Genomic DNA, 20,581 nt, shown 5'->3' with positions numbered 1-20,581 from the left:
GTTTCTCTTGTGAGAAGATCTGACACCACGAGGTCTCTATCTTGCAGGGTTAGAGGGCCAAAAGGTTTGAGATTTGCCTCTGGTTTTATCCAGGAGTCGTTTCACACAGATGTTGACTCTCCATCTCCAATAGCCTTTCCTAAATGGTTTAGTAATAGGTCTCTGCCCAGAAGGATCCCTCTCCAGCCATGGGAGATGTTGCTAGCGGTTTGAACCTTTAGGAAGGAGGCCTTATTGCAGCATTTTCCTAGGAGAATTCTAGCAAGAAGGGAGTCTGGTTTGGTTAGTATTCTCCAGCCAGTTTTGGCTAGCAGAGCTTGATTGAAGCTTTGGATGTCTCTGAAGACAAGACCTCCCATGCTCTTGGGTTGTGTTAGTTTCTCCCAAGAGATCCAGCAGATCTTTAACCCCATCTGTGGAGTCCCACCAGAATCTAGTGAGCACCGACTGAATGCGCTTGCAGAGGTTCACTGGTAGGAGGAAGCAAGTCATTGCAAAAGATGGAACAGCTGAGAGTACTGACTGGATCATCAACGCTTTACCTGCAGTAGACAGGAATCTTGTGGAGTAGTTTAGGGCTCTCTTCTTCATGCGGTCTGATATATGGTGTTTCGACATCTTGTATATATGCTTTTAAATTAGTTTTCAAGTCTTTATCGAGTCTTCATAGTCCTTTTCGAGTCATTACAGGTCTGGAGTTGCATTGGATGGGAGATAGACCATTTGGAGGAAAAGAGGAGAAAAAGAGTGCAATTTGGAGTTTTTCACGCAGAACAGTCGTGCGGAGCAGTCGTGCGGAGCAGTCTGACGTGCATGTTCAAGCGGCAGAGATTTTTAAGGAAGTTTCCAAATATTTCGGGATTTTACCTAGGGCTTCCCCCTTTTACTCCTTGGCCGCCACAGACATGCATATATATCTTTTCTTATTATTCTAGACATTCTACGCTATTTTTCAGAGATATTTTAGAGAGAGAAAACTTGTACTCTTGTTAAGGGAGAAGAATCTCTACATCCTTTGGATTAGATTTCTAAACCCTCTTTGCTTTTTATTATTAATTCAGACATGTTTTCTTCATCTGTTATCTCTGTGATTTCTCTGTCCATGGCTGAGTAATCCACTTGCGTAAGTCTAGGGTGTTAGGGTGTTAGATCCGTGAGTTAAACATAGATAAGTGAATCCCTTGATTGTCTTCATTCATAACTATTCTTAATGCTTGCATTAAACTGGCTGCTTAATGTTAGATCCTAGGTTTAACCTGTTCATTAACCGTGTAATAGGTTGATGGATCTGTTATGATTGAGCATTGCATCCCTAGTCAGCGAGAGCAGATATTCGGGTGTATTGTGAACATATCGGACTTGATCTCTAAAGCTTGCTAGCGCGTCTTGATCCAAATGAGAGTTTAGGCATCAAGACCGACTTGCAAAGGAATCAATACCACGAGAGTGGGTTGATTCAACCTGAGTGATCCGAGTTCTAGACTTACTCTTAATTGAACTTGAATAATTGTTTGGCTCACACTTCTTTAACACCCGATCAAACCACCCTAGGCTAGCATTCTTAATCATCTGAAAAACCTTAAATCAATCTCTTACTTGCTTGTTACGAAATCAACTTTAAAACCCCCATATTGTTTTAACTTGATATTGATCCTATAGAAATAAAGTGTAATCATTGGTCTCTGTGGATTCGATCTTAAAGTGCAACATCGACATACCATTCGATTGTGGTAGTGTGCACATTAGGTTAATTGGTGTGCGTATGAACGTAATATCAATTTGGCACCGTTGTCGGGGACCATCTTTTTACCTTTATTTTTCGGTTATTTATTTAGTCTAAGACCTCTAACTTGCTCTATCCTATTTGTTGCAGCTAATTTTTCAGGTGCATGACCAGTAGACATACTCGGAGAAACGCACGAGGAGAATTGGTTACACTCACCAACCAAGAGCTAGCAAGGTTAAAAAGAACAAATCGTCAACAACCAAGGTAATCAGACACCACTATGGATGATCAAGCCAATCAGGATGATCTTATTGCTGCAATGAGACTCATGCAGCAGCAGATGCAACAGTTGCAGCAGACCATTCAAGCGCAGGAACAAGCTGCTCAGCAGCAGCAGGAACAACAGGCGCATACTACTTCAATCGGGCAGAGAAACCTTCCTTGCAACGTCCCTACTACTCGCTCTGCCATTGTTCCTCCACTCTGCCTCAGACAGGACTTCGAGATCAAGCCTGCTTTGATCGGTCTAGTGCAGAGAAAGGTGTTCTCTGGTCTCTCTACAGAAATTCCAATGGAACATATTGAGAGCTTCGAAAAAGTCTGCAGTTTCACTTGCGCGCATGGCGTACCACCAGACTACATCAAGTGCATGCTATTCTCATTCTCTCTTGATGGAAAAGTTGCACGGTGGTTGAACTCCCTCCCTACTGGCTCTCTCACTTCATGGGAACAGGTTCGATCAGCGTTTCTCACCCATTTCTACTCTAAGGCGAGAACAGCTGCATTGAGGAACAAGATCGCCTCTTTCAGACATCTCACTGATGAGCCTTTCTGCGACGCATGGGAGCGCTTCAATGACGATCGCAGAGAATGTCCTCACCATGGATTTGATGATGACTACCTCTTGGGAATTTTCTATGATGGAGTTGACTGGGAATTTCAGAGTGCTATGAGCTCTGCCAGCAATGGAGACTTCATGACTCAGACCACTGATGGAGCGTTTGAGCTGATTGAGAACATGGCTGCTACCTCAGCCAATAAGAACGAGGAGAGCGATCGCTCCAAGAAAGGGAACAGTTCCGACACCCAGAAGATAAATGAGCTGACTGCCAAGGTTGATCAGCTACTGAAAAATAACCAAGGGCACGTCTTCAGCATGGAGCAAGCTACGGCATGGCAGATCCAGAATCAGAACCAGCGACAACCGCAGAGCAATCAACAAGATGTTCCAGCTACCGGGAACAGTTAACAAGATGAGCTGAAGGGTCTAGGTATGATGATGAAACAACTGTTGCATGGTATGTAAATTCATGGCAAGGCATTGAATCAGGTTTCTACAGACATCAACACTAGGATGGAAACCATGTTCACTGAGCTGAATACAAAGTATGATATTGTGAGCAACCACATTGAGAGGATTGATGTTCAGCTTGCTCAAACAGCTGAGAGTGTCAAGAGGCAGCAAGGTACCCTTCCTGGAAAGAGTTTGATGAATCCTAGAGTTCAGCACTGGAATGCAGCAGAGCTGAGATGTGAGAAATCTGAGGGAAATGAACCGGAGAAACTGTCTGTTGAGACTGATTCAGGCGCAGAAGAGAGAACAGAGCAGCCTGCTAGCTCTGATGTGACTGCTCCCGGCGAACCTATTGAGATTCCATCAGTGCGAGTCTATGTTCCTAAGGTTCCATATCCAATTCCACCTAAACATCTGATGGATCCTATTAATGCAGAGCAGCTGGCTGGGTTTAGGAAGATGGTAAGAAGGCTTCCTCAAAATATCTCATTTGAACATGCTTGGGAGATTAGGCCATTGCACATGTTCTTCAAAAATTGCAGAGAATCTCAGGAGGAAATCAAGGCACTATTTACTGAAGCACTGACACCATCGCTGAAGGTACTGCCTAAGGTTGATGACCCTGGAAAGTTTGTTTTTCCTTGTTCCATTGCTGGAGTGGAATTCAAGGAAGCTCTTTGTGATTCTGGGTCTAGTGTGAACCTTGTCTCAAGGGCGATTGTAGACAAGCTGAACATTGTAGACATTGAGCCTTCTCAGGTGAAACTGGCTTTTGCAAACTCTTCCATGACAGTCCCTTATGGCACAATTCGCAACCTTTATGTCCAAGTTGGGAACTATATTCTTCATACCGAATTTCAGGTTGTTGAGATGAGCAAGGATCATGAGATGCCTTTGATCTTTGGAAGGTCATTTATGGCTATAGTTGGAGCAGTCGTCGACAAGCCTAATAAGAGAGTCTACTTCTCCAACATCAACAAGAAGTTTTTCTACAAGGCTGTCCCAACCAGATCACAAATCCGCTACGCCTCTGGCATTTCAGTGGTTAGTGGAGAACAGCTGGAAATTGTTCCTAAGAAGGAGCTTGGTAAAAAGGGTGAGATCAAAGAAGTCCTGGATGAAGATCCTCACACTGATACCAAGAAACTCAGTGGGAATGCAAGGATGAATGGAAAAGTCCAGAAGAAAAGGGTCAAAGGTGACCCTTTGATGACTTTGATATCTCGGTTGTGTGATGAGAAATCCATTGAGTATTAGGTAAAGTGCAAGGGTACCTCTAAACCTTTCTCTAAGGTCAGAGTAATTCTCACACATGAGCTGAAAGAGAAAGGGGAAGCTGCTCTGAAAGGGTTGTTGAGCAGAGTTTTGAAGCTGAACATGTCTGATTGTGAAGCTTGTTTTGGAACAAGCCCTCATGCTCAACCCGACTGATCCCTATCACTAAGTCATGCTAGTGACTTAAACCAAACGCTTGGTGGAAGGCAACCCACTGGTAAGTGTAAATATAAGTTGGTTTTGCTTTTGTTTACTTATTTTTTGTTTTAGTTTATTGAGTCTCAGGTCAAAAAGCAGAAAAATCCGAGATACTTAAAAATTCTGGATTGCTGAAGGAGCGACTGCTCTAGGCGGAGATCTTGCGATGGAACACCCAGAATTTTCGTGGAGCACCCGCTCCACTCAGGTAAGTATCTCACAAAAAAAAATATTTATTCTTGTTTTCACCTTCTCTATGATTTATTTTCACACCAAAGACGTTGTGAAGTAAGTCTGGGGAGGGTTTTCGTCGTTTGCTAACTCATTTCTTTCTTTTGTTTTTCTTTTGAGTTAGTTTGAGTCAGTTTTTATGATCGAGTCAGTCAAAACTTTGTGGAAATTAGGACCTTATTCCGTGTTGATCACTAACCACCTCGTGCTTTAGTTATCTTATTCAGTGACCTTAGCGGTGGCGAAAGACACACATATAGACCTGGAACACCCTGACATATCTCACTTGATTCTCCAGAAGTTTTCAGCCGATCAGGCTACACTGGGTAGACTTAACTCCACCTAACTTGAACCTAATCTTGACTGAAATTCTTCTTGTTATGGGCAATAGATCAGGGAAACGAGAACACACTCAGGACTTCTTATCCTTTTTATCCATCTTGCTGATCCTGAGTGGCTAGCTCATCTTTAGCTAGTTCCCACCCTGCACCTTAGCCTTTATTCCACCTTCATGCATTTGTTTTTCAGTGTCATATGTGCATATATGTGCAAAAAGGTCGGAGAGGAAAGGATCGACGCAGCCTCTTACTCGTTACTGCTGCAGAAATTCAGTCACTAAGGAGAACAAGCAGATTAAAGGAGCAACCGCTCCATAACCAATGAACTGCACAAGAGCAGGGGTGGAGAATCAGAGCCACCAGTGGCACTCAGAAACATCATGTATTACCTCCTTCTTCGTCACATCACCATATCAGTCTTAATAAAAAAACAAAAAAAAACAAAAAAACGAAAATAAGGTGATGGAGAAGGGGAAGAAATCAAAGAAACATGAGCCACTGGGAAGGTCAAACAAAAGAGTGGGTACCAAGTTGAAAGATTGGAGAGCAGGCATATGATATGAGCAGCCAGATGGCTGATCCAAAACGGAGCAGTCGCACCAGATAGAGCAAAAACGAGTAGAGGCTGTGGACATCAATGGATCTATCCTCTCTTGCCATTTTGTGCGATATTCTGCATCCTCTACAGTTAAATGGTAGCCCATAAACACTTTTAACTCCACCATTAAATAGCATGTTTAACACTTAGCCCGTCTACCCTGAATAGTGCCTGTGATGAGAAGCTCACACTACTCTTAAATGAATGTAGGGAGTTGTGTCTCGATAGTGTTGATTTTTCAGGTTTGAGATGTAGGGTATGGAGCCGATTTTTGAACAGCAGTCAGTGGGGTTCCGGTAAGGGTGTGTTGTCCTAGTTTTTCTGCTTGTATGGATCAGAGATTTGTGGTTAAAGTATGGTTGCTGAGAATAGGAGAGTTCCCACAGTTTCAAACATTTCTCCATGTTCTTAATACTTGACATTGTTTGAGGACAAACAAGGATCTAAGTCTGGGGGAATGGATATATGATGTTTTTGGCATCTTGTATATATGCTTTTAAATTGGTTTTCAAGTCTTTATCAAGTCTTCCTAGTCCTTTTCAAGTCATTACAGGTCTGGAGTTGCATTGGATGGGAGATAGACCAGTTGGAGGAAAAGAGGAGAAAAAGAGTGCAATTTGGAGTTTTTCACGCAGAACAGTCGTGCGGAGCAGTCTGATGTGCATGTTCCAGCGGCAGAGATTTTTAAGGAAGTTTCCAAATATTTCGGGATTTTACCTAGGGTTTCCCCCTTTTACTCCTTGGCCGCCACAGACCTGCATATATATCTTTTCTTATTATTCTAGACATTCTACGCTATTTTTCAGAGAGATTTCAGAGAGAGAAAACTTGTACTCTTGTTAAGGGAGAAGAATCTCTACATCCTTTGGATAAGATTTCTAAACCCTCTTTGCTTTTTATTATTAATTCAGACATGTTTTCTTCATCTGTTATCTCTGTGATTTCTCTGTCCATGGCTGAGTAATCCACTTGCGTAAGTCTAGGGTGTTAGGGTGTTAGATCCGTGAGTTAAACATAGATAAGTGAATCCCTTGATTGTCTTCATTCATAACTATTTTTAATGCTTGCATTAAACTGGCCGCTTAATGTTAGATCCTAGGTTTAACCTGTTCATTAACCATGTAATAGGTTGCTAGATCTGTTATGATTGAGCATTGCATCCCTAGTCAGCGAGGGTAGATATTAGGGTGTATTGTGAACATATCGGACTTGATCTCTAAAGCTTGCTAGCGCGTCTTGATCCAAATGAGAGTTTAGGCATCAAGACCGACTTGCAAAGGAATCAATACCACGAGAGTGGGTTGATTCAACCTGAGTGATCCGAGTTCTAGACTTACTCTTAATTGAACTTGAATAATTGTTTGGCTCACACTTGTTTAACAAGTGCTACATCGACATACCATTCGATTGTGGTAGTGTGCACATTAGGTTAATTGGTGTGCGTATACACGTAATATCACAGTTCACTATAGAGAAGAAGAGGTTTTTTTTCTTTCTGCCAAAGTGTTTGGGAAGCCCCAGGTATTTACCCACTCCCCCTTCTTTTTCAATTCCTAGTTTCGCCTTGACTCTATCTCTTATCTCAATGGGTGTTTTGTATGAGAAGGAGATAGAAGATTTTTGAGGATTAATCTTCTGTCCTGATGCTAGTTCGTAAATGTGCAGGATTTCCATGAGAGTGTCACACGCATTGGTGTCGGTTTTGGTGAAGATCATGGTGTCATCAGCAAAGAGGAGGTGATTCAATTTCGGGCTGTTTCTGGATACTCTGATTCCAGGTAAAGTTGCAAGCTCATGTGCTCTCTTACAAAGTCCTGAGAGGACCTCTCCACTGATAATAAATATGTATGGTGATCAGGGGGTCGCCTTGGCGGATGCCTCGCTGGGGTATGACTTTGCTGACAGCTTCGTTGTTCATAAGGAAGGAGTAAGAGACTGTCGAGATACACTGGAGCATCCATCCAATCCAGGTTTGGCAAAAGCCCATCTTTTCAAGTACTGATTGTATAAAGATCTATTTTAACCGGTCGTAAGCCTTACTAATGTCTGTTTTCATAGCTATAGAACAGTGTTTGACAGCTCCTAACGACTTAAGGAAGTGGAGAACTTCGTGCGTTATAAGGACGTTGTCGGAGATCACTCTTCCAGGTACGAATTCAGACTGATTCTCTGAAATTATCTCTTGTAAAACCGGCTTTAGACGTAGAGACAGAAGCTTTGAGATGACTTTATAATAGACATTGCATAGGCAATGGGTCTATAGTCTGACACTGCTTTAGGGCTTGGGATCTTAGGGATTAACCGGTTCATATAGTCTTAGTTGATATTGCTTGTGCCAATCGGTGTCTTTGCCAACAATTAGAGCTGAAGTTTCTCTTTTAGCCAAACTAGACAAATAAAGTCACGACTTCTCAACTTAAGGCTACGATAAGAATTTCAGATTTGACTCATTCTCACTCTTAAATTTGAATGTTAGGTACACGTTTTACTTTTATCAAAGTAGTGATTAAAAATAATAAAAACAAAAAGCATCTGTTATTTTCCTATAAACAAATCACATTATGAGCATTAGGTAGGTACACCACGCAGGATGTCTTTGATTTTCCTAGGGTCTACAATCATACAAGTCGTTACCATTATCTTGGATCATGTATCTTGCTAGCATCATGTATCTTGGATCTATACATGATACTAGCAAAAAAAAATCTTGTGAAATATATACCATTAAAACATAAAGTTTTTTTTTGAAGTACCCTTCTGTTTTAAAATTATTTATTGATCCATGCGACTTTCTTATTAAAAATATATTCTTTTTATTTAAATCATAACAAAATCTATTTAATCCTAACGAAATCTTTTTAATCCAACAATATTTAGTTTTAAGTTTTTTTTAAATAATTGAACAACAATAGAATCTCATATTTTAACTAGCTCTTAATTTTAGGATTGATTTGTTTGTTGTATAATTGTTTTGATCTATTTTGCAATTAAAAATATTTCAGTATATTTTTAACAACCGAAATTAAATTATAATTAAAAACAATGTGAAAAATATTTTCAATATTTTAAAAATATTTATATGTGTTGCAATTATCATTTAAAATGACCAGATAAATGTTAATTTTTAATTTTAAACAAAAACTATAAAGATCTTATTTTCTAAATAAATTTGAAAAATTTAAACAAACTATTTTAAAAAATGTTACAGCTACTCATAATATTGACACATATATTAAAATCGTAGAAATAATTATTTTCTAAATCAGTATGACGTAAATTTACTAAATATATGCGGTTATAAACTATAACTTTACATAAATTTTAATTATTTTTCAAATCAACATTAAAAATTTTAAAATAAAGTTAACTTTATAAAATCAATTTTTAATTAATGAGTAGAAATTTTTAACAATTAATATTTACAGGTTAGTTTTTTAAATATGTAAAATATGTGTCAAGTACAAATGGGTCTAACAAATATTTTTTTCATTTTTATTGTGATCTAACAAATGGGTTGATAACTTTATCAACCAAAACCCATATCTTGACTATACACACGTTGCTCTGGTATATCTCGACCTGAATCATTTTTTATAAATATTTGATATCAATCTTACTATCATATATGAAACTGAGATATCAGACCACTGAATTCTATCTACATTCTGAGGTCAGATATTCGAACTATGATAAACTTCAGATAATGAGTATATACTGATTTGGATGTTTTGAAGTTCAGATGTTTGCTGAGGAAGAAGCTATAGAACTATCCCATCAATGGCTTACCTTTACAGTAGAAATTTAATCAAACAAAATCAATTGAATTTCATCCTCATTAGAGCATCTAACTTCTTTACAGAGATTCATTATTATCCTGCATTTAAAGCCTTTCTATTTCTTTTCTTTTTTTTAACACTGATTGAATTTATTCCAATGGAACCATGAAGGTTCACAGACGTACACCCATATGGGTTTAAGGGAAAACCATCCCAAACATGAAAGTAGCAAGACAGAAATAAAAAAGCAAACCCAGTAAATAAAAGGATGTCAGTAGACACCTAGAGAGAAGGAGTAAAAAGAAACACAGCGATGACCTCTCGGCCATTTAAGCACCAGCTTCGCTCTCAACACGCCTTGATATCCAAGACGGTGCACCAAAAGCTATATAAGACTGGTAACGACGTTCCGATGTCACACTTGCCGCTATATCTTGCGCAATAGTATTCTCCCTTTGATCAGAACGATGAAAACTCCAATTCTGTAGTGAGCACAGGTTGTGCTTGCCGCTATACGTTATTTTCTACATCATATTATTCCCACTCGTGGTTTCGGAGTGTTTATTTTTTTTAAATTGGGTTAATTAATTTAATGGATTGGGTATTTTGGACTTTAACTCACATTTTCTTTCTTTGTTGTTGTATGTTATTCTAGTCATGACACAAAAAATGTATGTTATTATAAGTAATTTCCCTATATTATAACCAAACTGTATAATTGCATCCTTAAACCGAATCGTATAAATGCTTTAGATATGATGCTAATTTATATAATGCTTCCCTAAATTCACGTGATTAAGACTCAACAAATACAAATTTATACTATTATAGATAAAAAAATATTTATCAATTACATATTTAGATTTAAACGAGAATTTTGAGTGTTTTTATAACCAATCATTTTTTTTTAAGTTGTGTTTTCTTAATATTTATTGGACTATGATAGTATATTCTAATAATGTTAAGATATCATGCTGATATATATATATACACACACACATATATATATATATATATATATATTATTTCATTTAATTTAACTTGTTTTCAAAAACGAATCTATACTATTAAAGATACTAAAATATAATCGTTTAAAAGAGACTTTTTAAATAAGGTTTCTAAAATATTTATCAACTCTATATATAGATTTAAACGAGAATTAGTGTATTATAGCCAATATGAATATTTACATGTTTTATTTTCTTAATATTTATTGGTCAGTTTACATATATTCTAATAACGTTTAGATATTATTCTGTTTTAATACTATTTCATTTAATTTATATTGATAAACACTCAAAAATGAATATCTTATTAAAGATACAAATTCGGGTAAATGGATCGGGTCGTCGGGTCGGGTACAAATAATTTTTGGATCTGAATTCTTCTCATCCTAGAAATTTGGACCTAAATAGATATTTGAAATTTTTTGGTTCGGGTTCGAGTCGATTCCTTTCGGGTCCGGCGAGTTAGGATACATAATTTTAATACCTTTGAAATATAATAGGGTACTAACGTGTCAGGATTGGTTCAGGTATTTAGAACCCCAAAAAGACTCGAAGTGCCCGAAAACCCAAAAATAATTTTGAAACACAAAAAATACCTGAAAATCCAAAAAAAGAACCAGAACAATATTCAAATAGTAGAAAGTCCCAAGATTTACCCAAAATCTGATCCTAAAGAACTGAAAATACCCAAAATATATATTTCTAAAATTGAAAATTTTACCCAAAACTTGAAACTATAATCAAAAACCCATCCCAAAACTTAAAATATGTATATAATACCAAAAACATATCTGAAATGCCCGAATATACATAATATACACAAAACATTTTGGATACTCCAGATCAGGTCTCAAGTAGGACCCGGACTCAAACCGAGACCCGCATGTCCAAGAAAATACCCAATAAGTACTTTTCCCTGAACCTGGACCCGAACCAAACTTGTATTTTTGGGTCTATTTCGGTTCGTTTTTTGGATCCAAATAAAATACTCATACCTAATAGAGAGTTACATAAGAGTGTATATACAAATCTCAAATAAACAACTTCAAAAATTATAAAAAGAAATTTAAAAATTCCTTCTTCGATATAATACGAGTTTGTAACATAATAATGCAACAATCCCAAAATATTAATTCATAAGAAAATAATTTGTATATAATTCAAAAAATCCGTGCTTTCGAAACCCAGATCAAAATCTAGTATTTGATATACAACTGAAGCTAACTGATTGTCATACATAAATATTATTCGATGATACTAGTTGGACTAATCGATTAATAAACTAGTCAAATTCTAGGAATCAATCAATTGCAAATATACAATACGAAATATTGCAACCGGAAATATAGCATATAAATTTGAATATTTTTTGGACTTTAGTTCATTATTATAGTGTTTAGATGGAGTTATTGTATTAGGAGTTTCATAAAATTTTAGTTTTTTAATTCTTTCTTATTGGATATGGTATTTATAAAAAAAAAAATGTAACAAATTCATGATTATTAGATATAGTATTTGTAGAAATCTTATCAAAACTTCCTTTATTGGAAAATACGGATTTCATCAATAATTTATATCAAAGATTATTTTGAATTATTAAAAAATAATTTGTGCTTCAAATTCAACTGAAAAGATGGAATTTTTAAAAATAAAAGAAAACAATGACACATCTAATCTATTAAAACTGAAGTAAAATTAGTACTTAACCCTTATATTTTCCTAATATTTACGATGGAATGCTATTGGTTTTTAAACACTGTCGTTTTATAAATTTGGTAACCATGTCTAATAAATTTACGGGTATTTAAACTTAAATAACAAAACTGAGTGAACCTAAAATCACATGGTTTTTTAACTATAATGCTTCAGTGTAATTTGGTCTGCATAAATCAAAACAAATGTTCCTTGGTTAAATGTTGGTCTGCCACTCCTATATTAATTATAAAATCATTTTAATTATTTTAAAATAGAAATACAGTACATTCATATTATAAGGAGATTTGTTAGATATTTATGATTTCATTACGGTTTCTTTAGTCATTTACAATTAGACTAACAAATGTGGGTCATATAAACTATTATCTAAATTAGTCCCAACAAAACATTACTGAACACATTTAAATCCTTTTATTCTAGCATATTCATTTAAAGTATGTCATTAAAATACTGAAAAAGCAATTAGAAAAATATCTGACGTATGGATTTATGATACTGAAGAGTATTAGTTTAGATTTTTTATTTTATGTATTGAAGAAAATCGGTAAGGTTTTTGCATTTGACGAAATTTCTCAATACATATTTACATTTATTTTTTACATATGACAATATTAAAATAATTTAATATAGTACTATATTTTAGTATATACATTTTGGAAACAATTCAAAATAGTCAATGTTCCATTATGAACATTATCCTTACTCTATAAATCAATAATATAATTATTATAGCGTACAGTATACACTATAAGGAAATGTATTATATATATATATATATATAACCATAAGTATACATAAATAAACCAAAAGTTTATTTATTTTTTAAAATTAAAATAAATAGGAGAAAATCTAATATTTTGACAATAAATGGGAGCAGATCCAGATTGAGATCATTAATATTTAAATTTAAATAGCTTTTAAGAGAGATTATTAAAATTTACAAATATGTATAAATTTTAAGAATATATTTCCAGTCCTTATTGTTTACTAAATATTTCAAATGCAAAAATATATTTTACATAGTAATATATTGATTTATATATTATCAAGAATATCTAATAAAAGTTCATAGTTATAAACATCAAAATACTCTATAATTATTAAGTTGGTATTTGCAACAATTTTAATATGATACAGTTTTAATATCTGGAATTTACAAAATATATCCTGAAAATCAATTTAAATCAGCTATTTATCAAATACAAGATATATTGTTTAAATGTAATTTGATAAGTCGAGAACTAAGAACCGAACTGAAACACAAATAAAAAAATAAAAACTATAACCGAATTAATGTTCAAAAATATCTAAACGGTTCATATATCTCTAGAACAGTAAAACCTAAAGTAAATCAGAACTAAACTGAAAACCAAACTATCCCTATTAATTTTATCCAAAACATTTAAATTATCCAAGTGATCCGATATTTTTTTAACCCAAATTATTCAAAACTATCCAAAAACGAAAACCAAACAAGAACCAAATTGAAATTTTGTCGGGTTGCTTATTATTATCCGCACCAACCGAAAACAAAAATAAGAAAACGAAAACCAAACTCAAGTTCATAAATAACCAAACGGTTTTTATATCTCTTTCAACTGGAAAACTAGAAACCATAACCAAACCGAAAACAAACAAACTCGTATGCAACCAAAAACTGATTGTCTATGCCTAAACTATTAGTGAACAAACAGACAGGTTAATAGTGTTTAATAAAAAACACAAAAAATAGTTATGGGCTTTCTATGGCTTATCTAATGTATTAATTTAGTACATGAACCCATTTATCAATTTATAAATTCTCTTAATAATACATATATATATATATATATACTATTAATAGATTAGATGTATCTTCGGTGCATTCCCTGTTCCGAACTACGCTAGGCGCTAGTCGGGAGGCTACTCCTGGCCTAGCGAGTTACCAAAAAATCGGGGTGTAATCGGGGTATACGCGGGACCTAGTTTTTAATACGATTTAATATATTTATAATATGTTTAAGTACCAAATATATGTTTTAGTACATGCTTATATAACTTTTACAGAATAACATTGTTTTTCCAGTATACATCTGATTCAAAAGTCACAAAAAGAAACTTCCAATTCATGAGATAAACAAAAAAAAAACACAATGTTTTGATCTTGAAAACACAAAATACAATAAAAGATTGCAAGTCTTCATCCTTTTTGTCTTCAGATCAAGTAAGTAATCACCATGAATTGGGAAGATGGGTTAGGAGTTAGATCTTGCAGCATACACCTGCAATAGTTTGGACAATACGATCAAACTTGCATTTAAACCATGGCAAATAAAAAGACATACAATAACCAATACCTATAAACCAGAGCATATAAAGAGAGACATCATGTTAGATACAAACACTTGACTGACCATCAATAACAAATTAAAATCAAATTTCTCAGAAGTTCATTAACAAAAAAACTAAACTCCTACTTGAGTTAATGATATACACATGTTATATGCGATGTATGATTCTTCGTGTGAACAAGAACTACAATGTATGAGTCTTCAATAATTTGATGACAGGAAACATTAGTCTTCTATGTTTTGATAACATAAAAAAAAACGTGAACATAAAGAGGATAAAAACAAACAAGTACGTTGAATCCAGACAAAGAATTAAAATCAGTTTCAAACAAACACATGCGAGCAAAACGAAGAAGCAAAAGAAAAAAGATTATTACCTTGAATTCGTGAACAGAGAACGGTTGGCCCACAATTTTGTCTTGAACTAGGCGGCCGCGTTTCAGATTTACGCGGACAACGCGGATAAACGCGGACGTTGTGCGGTCCACCGATTTGAGTCACTGAATTGCCTCTCCTCGCCACGGTCAAGCTCCAAGTCGCGCCTAGGCGGCCGCGTTTTCGAACAGGGGGTGCATTACACTATATAATATATATATACCAAAATTGATTTATATTAGTTAAACTATAAGAAACATAAAATTAGAGTTTCACCATATTAACAATTAATATATAATATTATATATATATATATATTCCTATATTTTGTTTTAATAGATTAGATTACAAATTTTTACAAAGTACATACACATTCATGTAAACAAACAACTAAAAGAATTGAATATTTGAAACAATAAATTACAACATATAAACAATCAAAATGTTATGTGTAGACATCTAAACTATTAAACCTGAAGTACAATTATTACTTAACCTTAAACTTGACTCTTTGATTTGAAGTATTACTATGATTCACGGCATATATATATAGATCATATACATAAAAACTCCAATCGATTCCTATTTCTCTAAACCCGAAAAACCAAAACAGAGCAGGTACATCAATATTCAAAATATAATAAAATATTAATTACTTGAATTCAGGGTTTTTGGATATTTATAAGTAAAAGATATCTAAAAACCCTGAATTGTCCCAGTTGTTTCGAGTTTTTTAGGTTTAATTCAGATTTTTGGGTATTTTCGGGATTTTGGTTTTAAACTTGAACCAAACCCAAACCATTTATACTTCGTTTCCACTTCAGATTTCATAAAAATAGAAACCCGATCTAAACCCAACATTATCCGAACCGATCCAATCCAAATGAAACCATTAAGTTGTTGTGTTTTGAAATGTTTATGTAACTATCGAAAAATAAACACCGCGAGCTCGCGCAGAGGCGGACCTACATGTATAGATAGTGGGTCAGTTGCCACACCTTAATTAATATAAAGTTGATTTTGTTAGGCTATTGTTTACGATTTGGTAGCTTTGGTGGTTCAGTCTCCTCCTATGACCCTCCTTAACCCGAGTTCGATACCCGTTTTGACACCCATTTTTACCTTTTTTTTTGTTTGATTAAAGTCCATTTTAAATTTTGACCCACCTAAAAGAAAGGTCTGGGTCCGCCACTGAGCTCGCGTATCAGATAAATGGGTCCATAACTAAGACTATATGAATCAAAGACCTTGGAAAGGAAACGCACAACAACAACCCACTTTTGCAGCTTTTACATCATCATGTATTCACCAACACGCGCGCACTTCCGTTCACTCTTTTATTTTATCCTTAAAATCGTCAGATTCTTTACTATTTTGTTGCTTTTTTGTTTGTTTCTTGCTCGTTAGAATCTTCACGCAAAAGCAAACAACAGTGATGATGAACTAGCTATCCTTTGCCTCCTCCTCTTCTTTCGTATTGGGTTACATTTTCTCAGCGAAGAAAACCATGTTTCAAAGATTATTCTTCCTTCTCATTGTTTTTCTGTTTCAAGCTTCTTGTATTTTTGAGATTTCGTCTGCTCTCAAGGTAAGCAATTCTTGTCAAACATACAACATGTCCCTTTGTGTATGTCCTCTGTTTTGGAACAGAGGATCTTTGTCTACCTAAATCTTTTATTTCTGGTTCTAATGAAACGTATTGCTCATTATTTTGAATTATGTAATGGGTCGTCTAGTGATCTTAATTTGAGTAATCGGTTTCCAAGAAAAAAAACAGAAACGTTAACATATATCTTTTTGTTTTGGATCGTAGGAAGGAAAGACATGCATTCTAAACAAGAGCTGTGACGCTGGACTACACTGTGAAACATGTCTAGCCAACAACAACTTGAGACCCAGATGCTCTCGAATTCAACCAATCAACCCCATCTCAAAGGTTCACACTTTTTACTTTTATCAGTATAATCATATGGACCAGTTTATGACAATTGATGAAAACCAACATCTAGATATTGTAAAACTGAAAATGAAGATATATATAGTTAGTTATAAGGATGAATAGAAAGAAATGTGTTATTGTTGAATCCGATTTGATATCAATGAAGTTTAGACGTTAGAAGAATCTTATGGACTATTTTCATTTAAACTAATTAATCAATTGATTATATATCAAAAGGTAAAGGGCTTGCCTTTCAACAAGTACTCATGGTTAACAACTCACAACTCGTTTGCTCGATTGGGGGAAGTATCAAAGACCGGTTCTGTGATCTTGGCTCCTACTAATCAGCAAGACTCGATCACAAGCCAACTCGCTGTAAGATTCTTCCCTCCATACTCAATACAAAGTTTCAAACATTAGTAATCTCTTTCAAAGATTTCTTGCAAAGTGTGAATCTTTTGTGGGTTTGATGATTACTATTGCAGAACGGTGTAAGAGGGTTTATGCTCGACATGTACGACTTTCAAAACGATGTCTGGCTTTGTCATTCTTTCGATGGGACGTGTTTTAATTTCACAGCTTTCGTAAGTTTAAGTACTTTTTTTCTGTTATGTATTGTATACGAACATGCATGTCCTAAGATTTTAGAGGCCATAGACAATTTATTAAGAATTTTAGTAAATATTTTTAAAATTTAGGGACTTGTGTTTATATATATTAACTCTTAAAAATTGAGATCTAAAGTCAATATTTTATTTGGCTATGTCCATGACCAGTTTTGTATACGAAAATGTTTGTGATTTGTGTTTTTTTGTTTGTTTGGTGTAAAATGGCAGCAACCGGCGGTTAACGTTCTAAGGGAGATTCAATTGTTTTTAGAGAATAACAGGGACGAAGTTGTAACGATTATTATCGAAGACTATGTGAAATCTCCCAAGGGTCTAACAAGAGTGTTTGACACGGCAGGGCTACGAATGTTCATGTTTCCGGTTACTAGAATGCCGAAAAATGGAGCAGATTGGCCAAAGCTTGACGACATGATACGACAAAACCAAAGATTGCTAGTTTTCACATCTGATAGAAGTAAAGAAGCAACCGAAGGAATCGCATATCAGTGGAAGTATATGGTTGAGAATCAATGTGAGTCCCTATCTATGTGCTGCAAACCATATTATATACAAATTTATACGAACATATTTTGCTAATGAATGAAGAAACAAATTGCAGATGGAAATGGAGGGTTGAAAGCAGGAGTGTGTCCAAACAGACCTCAATCAGCACCTATGAGCGATAAATCGAAATCTCTTGTTCTTGCTAACCATTTTCCAGATGCACCGGATTTTGTAGTAGCATGTAAACAAAACTCTGCTCCTCTTCTTGAATCCATCAAGGCATGTTACCAAGCTGCTGGACAACGGTGGGCTAACTTCATAGCAGTCGATTTCTACAAGGTATATATAGTTGTAGGCCTGGATATGGTCTTATTACTATTCATTATAACTTACGTTTTATTTTTTGTGCATATGGTTCAGAGAAGTGATGGTGGAGGAGCACCGCAAGCTGTTGATGTTGCTAATGGCTATTTGATATGTGGTTGCGATAATTTGGCTGCGTGCAAGGTTGTTTTCTTAATCTGTTTTGAATCTGAACTCTGAAGTCACTATGTAATAAAAGAAAAATCTTTATATTTTGCAGGCGAACGGGCAGTGTGAATAGAAGGACAGACTGAGCAACCAGAGGCAACTCTCATCACCAAGGCTTGGTTAATTTACCCATCAGAGATGTTGACTTTCTGTGTTTGTTTTCACCATTGTGCAACTTGTTTTTTAGTGAAATGCTTAGGTTATCTTACAAATTCTTAATCATACTAGATCTGTGTCCGCGTTACGCGCGGATTATCCTACATTTTTCTCTAAACAATGTATAAAATTATGGTATTGTTAATTAATTTTAGCTAATTACAAAATATAAAGTTCTAATTAAGGGTGTTTAATCTGGTAAAAAACATAACCATTTAAAACATAATCAAATCGAAAAAGAGAAAATGGTTTGTATTTGGTAATACTGAATATACCGAATATATGTTATTTTTAAGAAAACGCGGTATTAAATATGGTATGTAAACCGATCAAACCGAATAAACCGATCAATTAAAATACAGTAGTATAATTATATGTAAATTATAAAAATATATTTTATAATATATAAATAATTTATTTTATTCATAAGATCTTCATTTTATTTTAGTAATTTAATATTTTATTTTATGTTAAAATTTATTTTTTCATTTTTATGAAACTAAACAAAACATTACATTTACATTTTATGGACAAATATGTGTGTTAATATTTAGTTATTCAATAATATTATGAAATACTAACTTTCTTATTTTCAATAGAAAATATTATTATTATAAAATTAATATGTTTATTAATTTTTTAAATAGTAAAATTAAAAAAATAGTCTATTAGAAAACGAAAATATATTCATGTTATATTAAAACCAATATATAATCATATATATTAAAATTTATAAAATATTATAGAAGATTAATATATTTATGTGGTTTTGGTATAAAACCGAATAATCTGAAAACCGATGGTATATAAACCAAACCGAATCAAATTAAATATAGTTTTAATATGGTAGCTATTTTTTATAAACCGAATTACCGAAAAAACCAAAAAAATGAACTGAAACCAAACCGATATCCGGATTGAACACCATTACTTCTAATGGTCTTTCGGTCGACTCTGTTTATCTGATTTTTTAAATTATTTTTATTTTTATTCTTATTTTGCCAGCATGTTTATGATTAATAATATAATTATTTCTATATTGTGCTATTTTACTCTTGTGTTTTTTTCAATTTTTTTGTTTTGTATCTGTTATTATTTAGGGTGTTTTGGTGTATTATTATTTCTGTAATGGAATTTGTGAATTTAAGTTCTATTTGAATATAAATACTTATGCACTCTGAAACTACAAATTTAACGTTCTTGTTAAATATTTTTCGTATATCTAATTTTGTTCAAGAATAAGAAAACAAAAGATAGCATAAAATCCATCAATAGTAATAACACCCTTTACAAACAAAACTTGTTTGATTCATTTGACAAATCAAATGCTACTACTAAAACTTGTCCTCTCTGAAAGTAATGAATCGGTGGATCCAGGAACAGTCTTGAGAATGGGACTAATCTTTTTTTTTTACTAAGTAATTGTCACATGCCTAAATCTGCTCTCTGCAGACTGCAAATGTTGACTTTGACTAACTATCCCATCGGTCAGCCCATGGCAAACTTAACAATACGTAGGAGACGCTATTAAGTCTCGAAGTAAAAACTTAGAATGAGTAACAACAAATTTACGCCCTATGTAGGGAAAATATATTACATCATTTGTTTTAAAAACATCGAGGCAAAGAAGGTGATCGTTAACAAAGATTTGTACGGCCCTAGCTGTCATGTTTAGCCTTTAAGAATTGTTCTTCTTCCCGTAATGTTTCCCTTTTCTTAACACGCATATTGTCACAATTTCCTCCCAGAACCAATAATGATTTGAAGCGAATGATAATATTGGCATGTATTTAAGAGAAGCAATGGATTTGTGACAATTCTATAGAACAATAATCATACGAGCATCTTAACCAAACTGTAGCAGGCCACTCCAAAACCATTATCCTTTTGTCAATGTCAATAATCATAAATGATAACTCACATACGCATAGTTTAGTAAACTATCAATGTAATATGAAAAGAGAGGAAGAAACAGGTTT

General features: G+C 34.4%; 2 protein-coding genes across 2 annotated transcripts; both read left to right on the top strand.

Moving 5' to 3' along the window:
• Nucleotides 1-3,080: 3,080 nt before the first annotated feature.
• Nucleotides 3,081-4,277, top strand: LOC106297256. The gene has a single exon (XM_013733534.1). The coding sequence runs from the start codon at nucleotides 3,081-3,083 to the stop codon at nucleotides 4,275-4,277; it is 1,197 nt and encodes a 398-aa protein (XP_013588988.1).
• An 11,847-nt stretch (nucleotides 4,278-16,124) lies between these two features.
• On the top strand, nucleotides 16,125-18,778 carry LOC106298584 (PI-PLC X domain-containing protein At5g67130). Its single transcript, XM_013734722.1, has 8 exons — nucleotides 16,125-16,452; nucleotides 16,678-16,800; nucleotides 17,041-17,178; nucleotides 17,289-17,387; nucleotides 17,640-17,943; nucleotides 18,031-18,254; nucleotides 18,336-18,422; nucleotides 18,499-18,778. Exons 1-8 carry the CDS (start codon nucleotides 16,372-16,374, stop codon nucleotides 18,517-18,519), a joined length of 1,077 nt encoding a protein of 358 aa, XP_013590176.1. The 5' UTR covers nucleotides 16,125-16,371; the 3' UTR covers nucleotides 18,520-18,778.
• Nucleotides 18,779-20,581: the final 1,803 nt, after the last annotated feature.

The sequence above is a fragment of the Brassica oleracea genome, chromosome C6 (genome assembly GCF_000695525.1).
Source record: "Brassica oleracea var. oleracea cultivar TO1000 chromosome C6, BOL, whole genome shotgun sequence".
Lineage (NCBI taxonomy): Eukaryota > Viridiplantae > Streptophyta > Magnoliopsida > Brassicales > Brassicaceae > Brassica > Brassica oleracea.
This window is presented reverse-complemented; position numbering and strand designations above follow the sequence as displayed.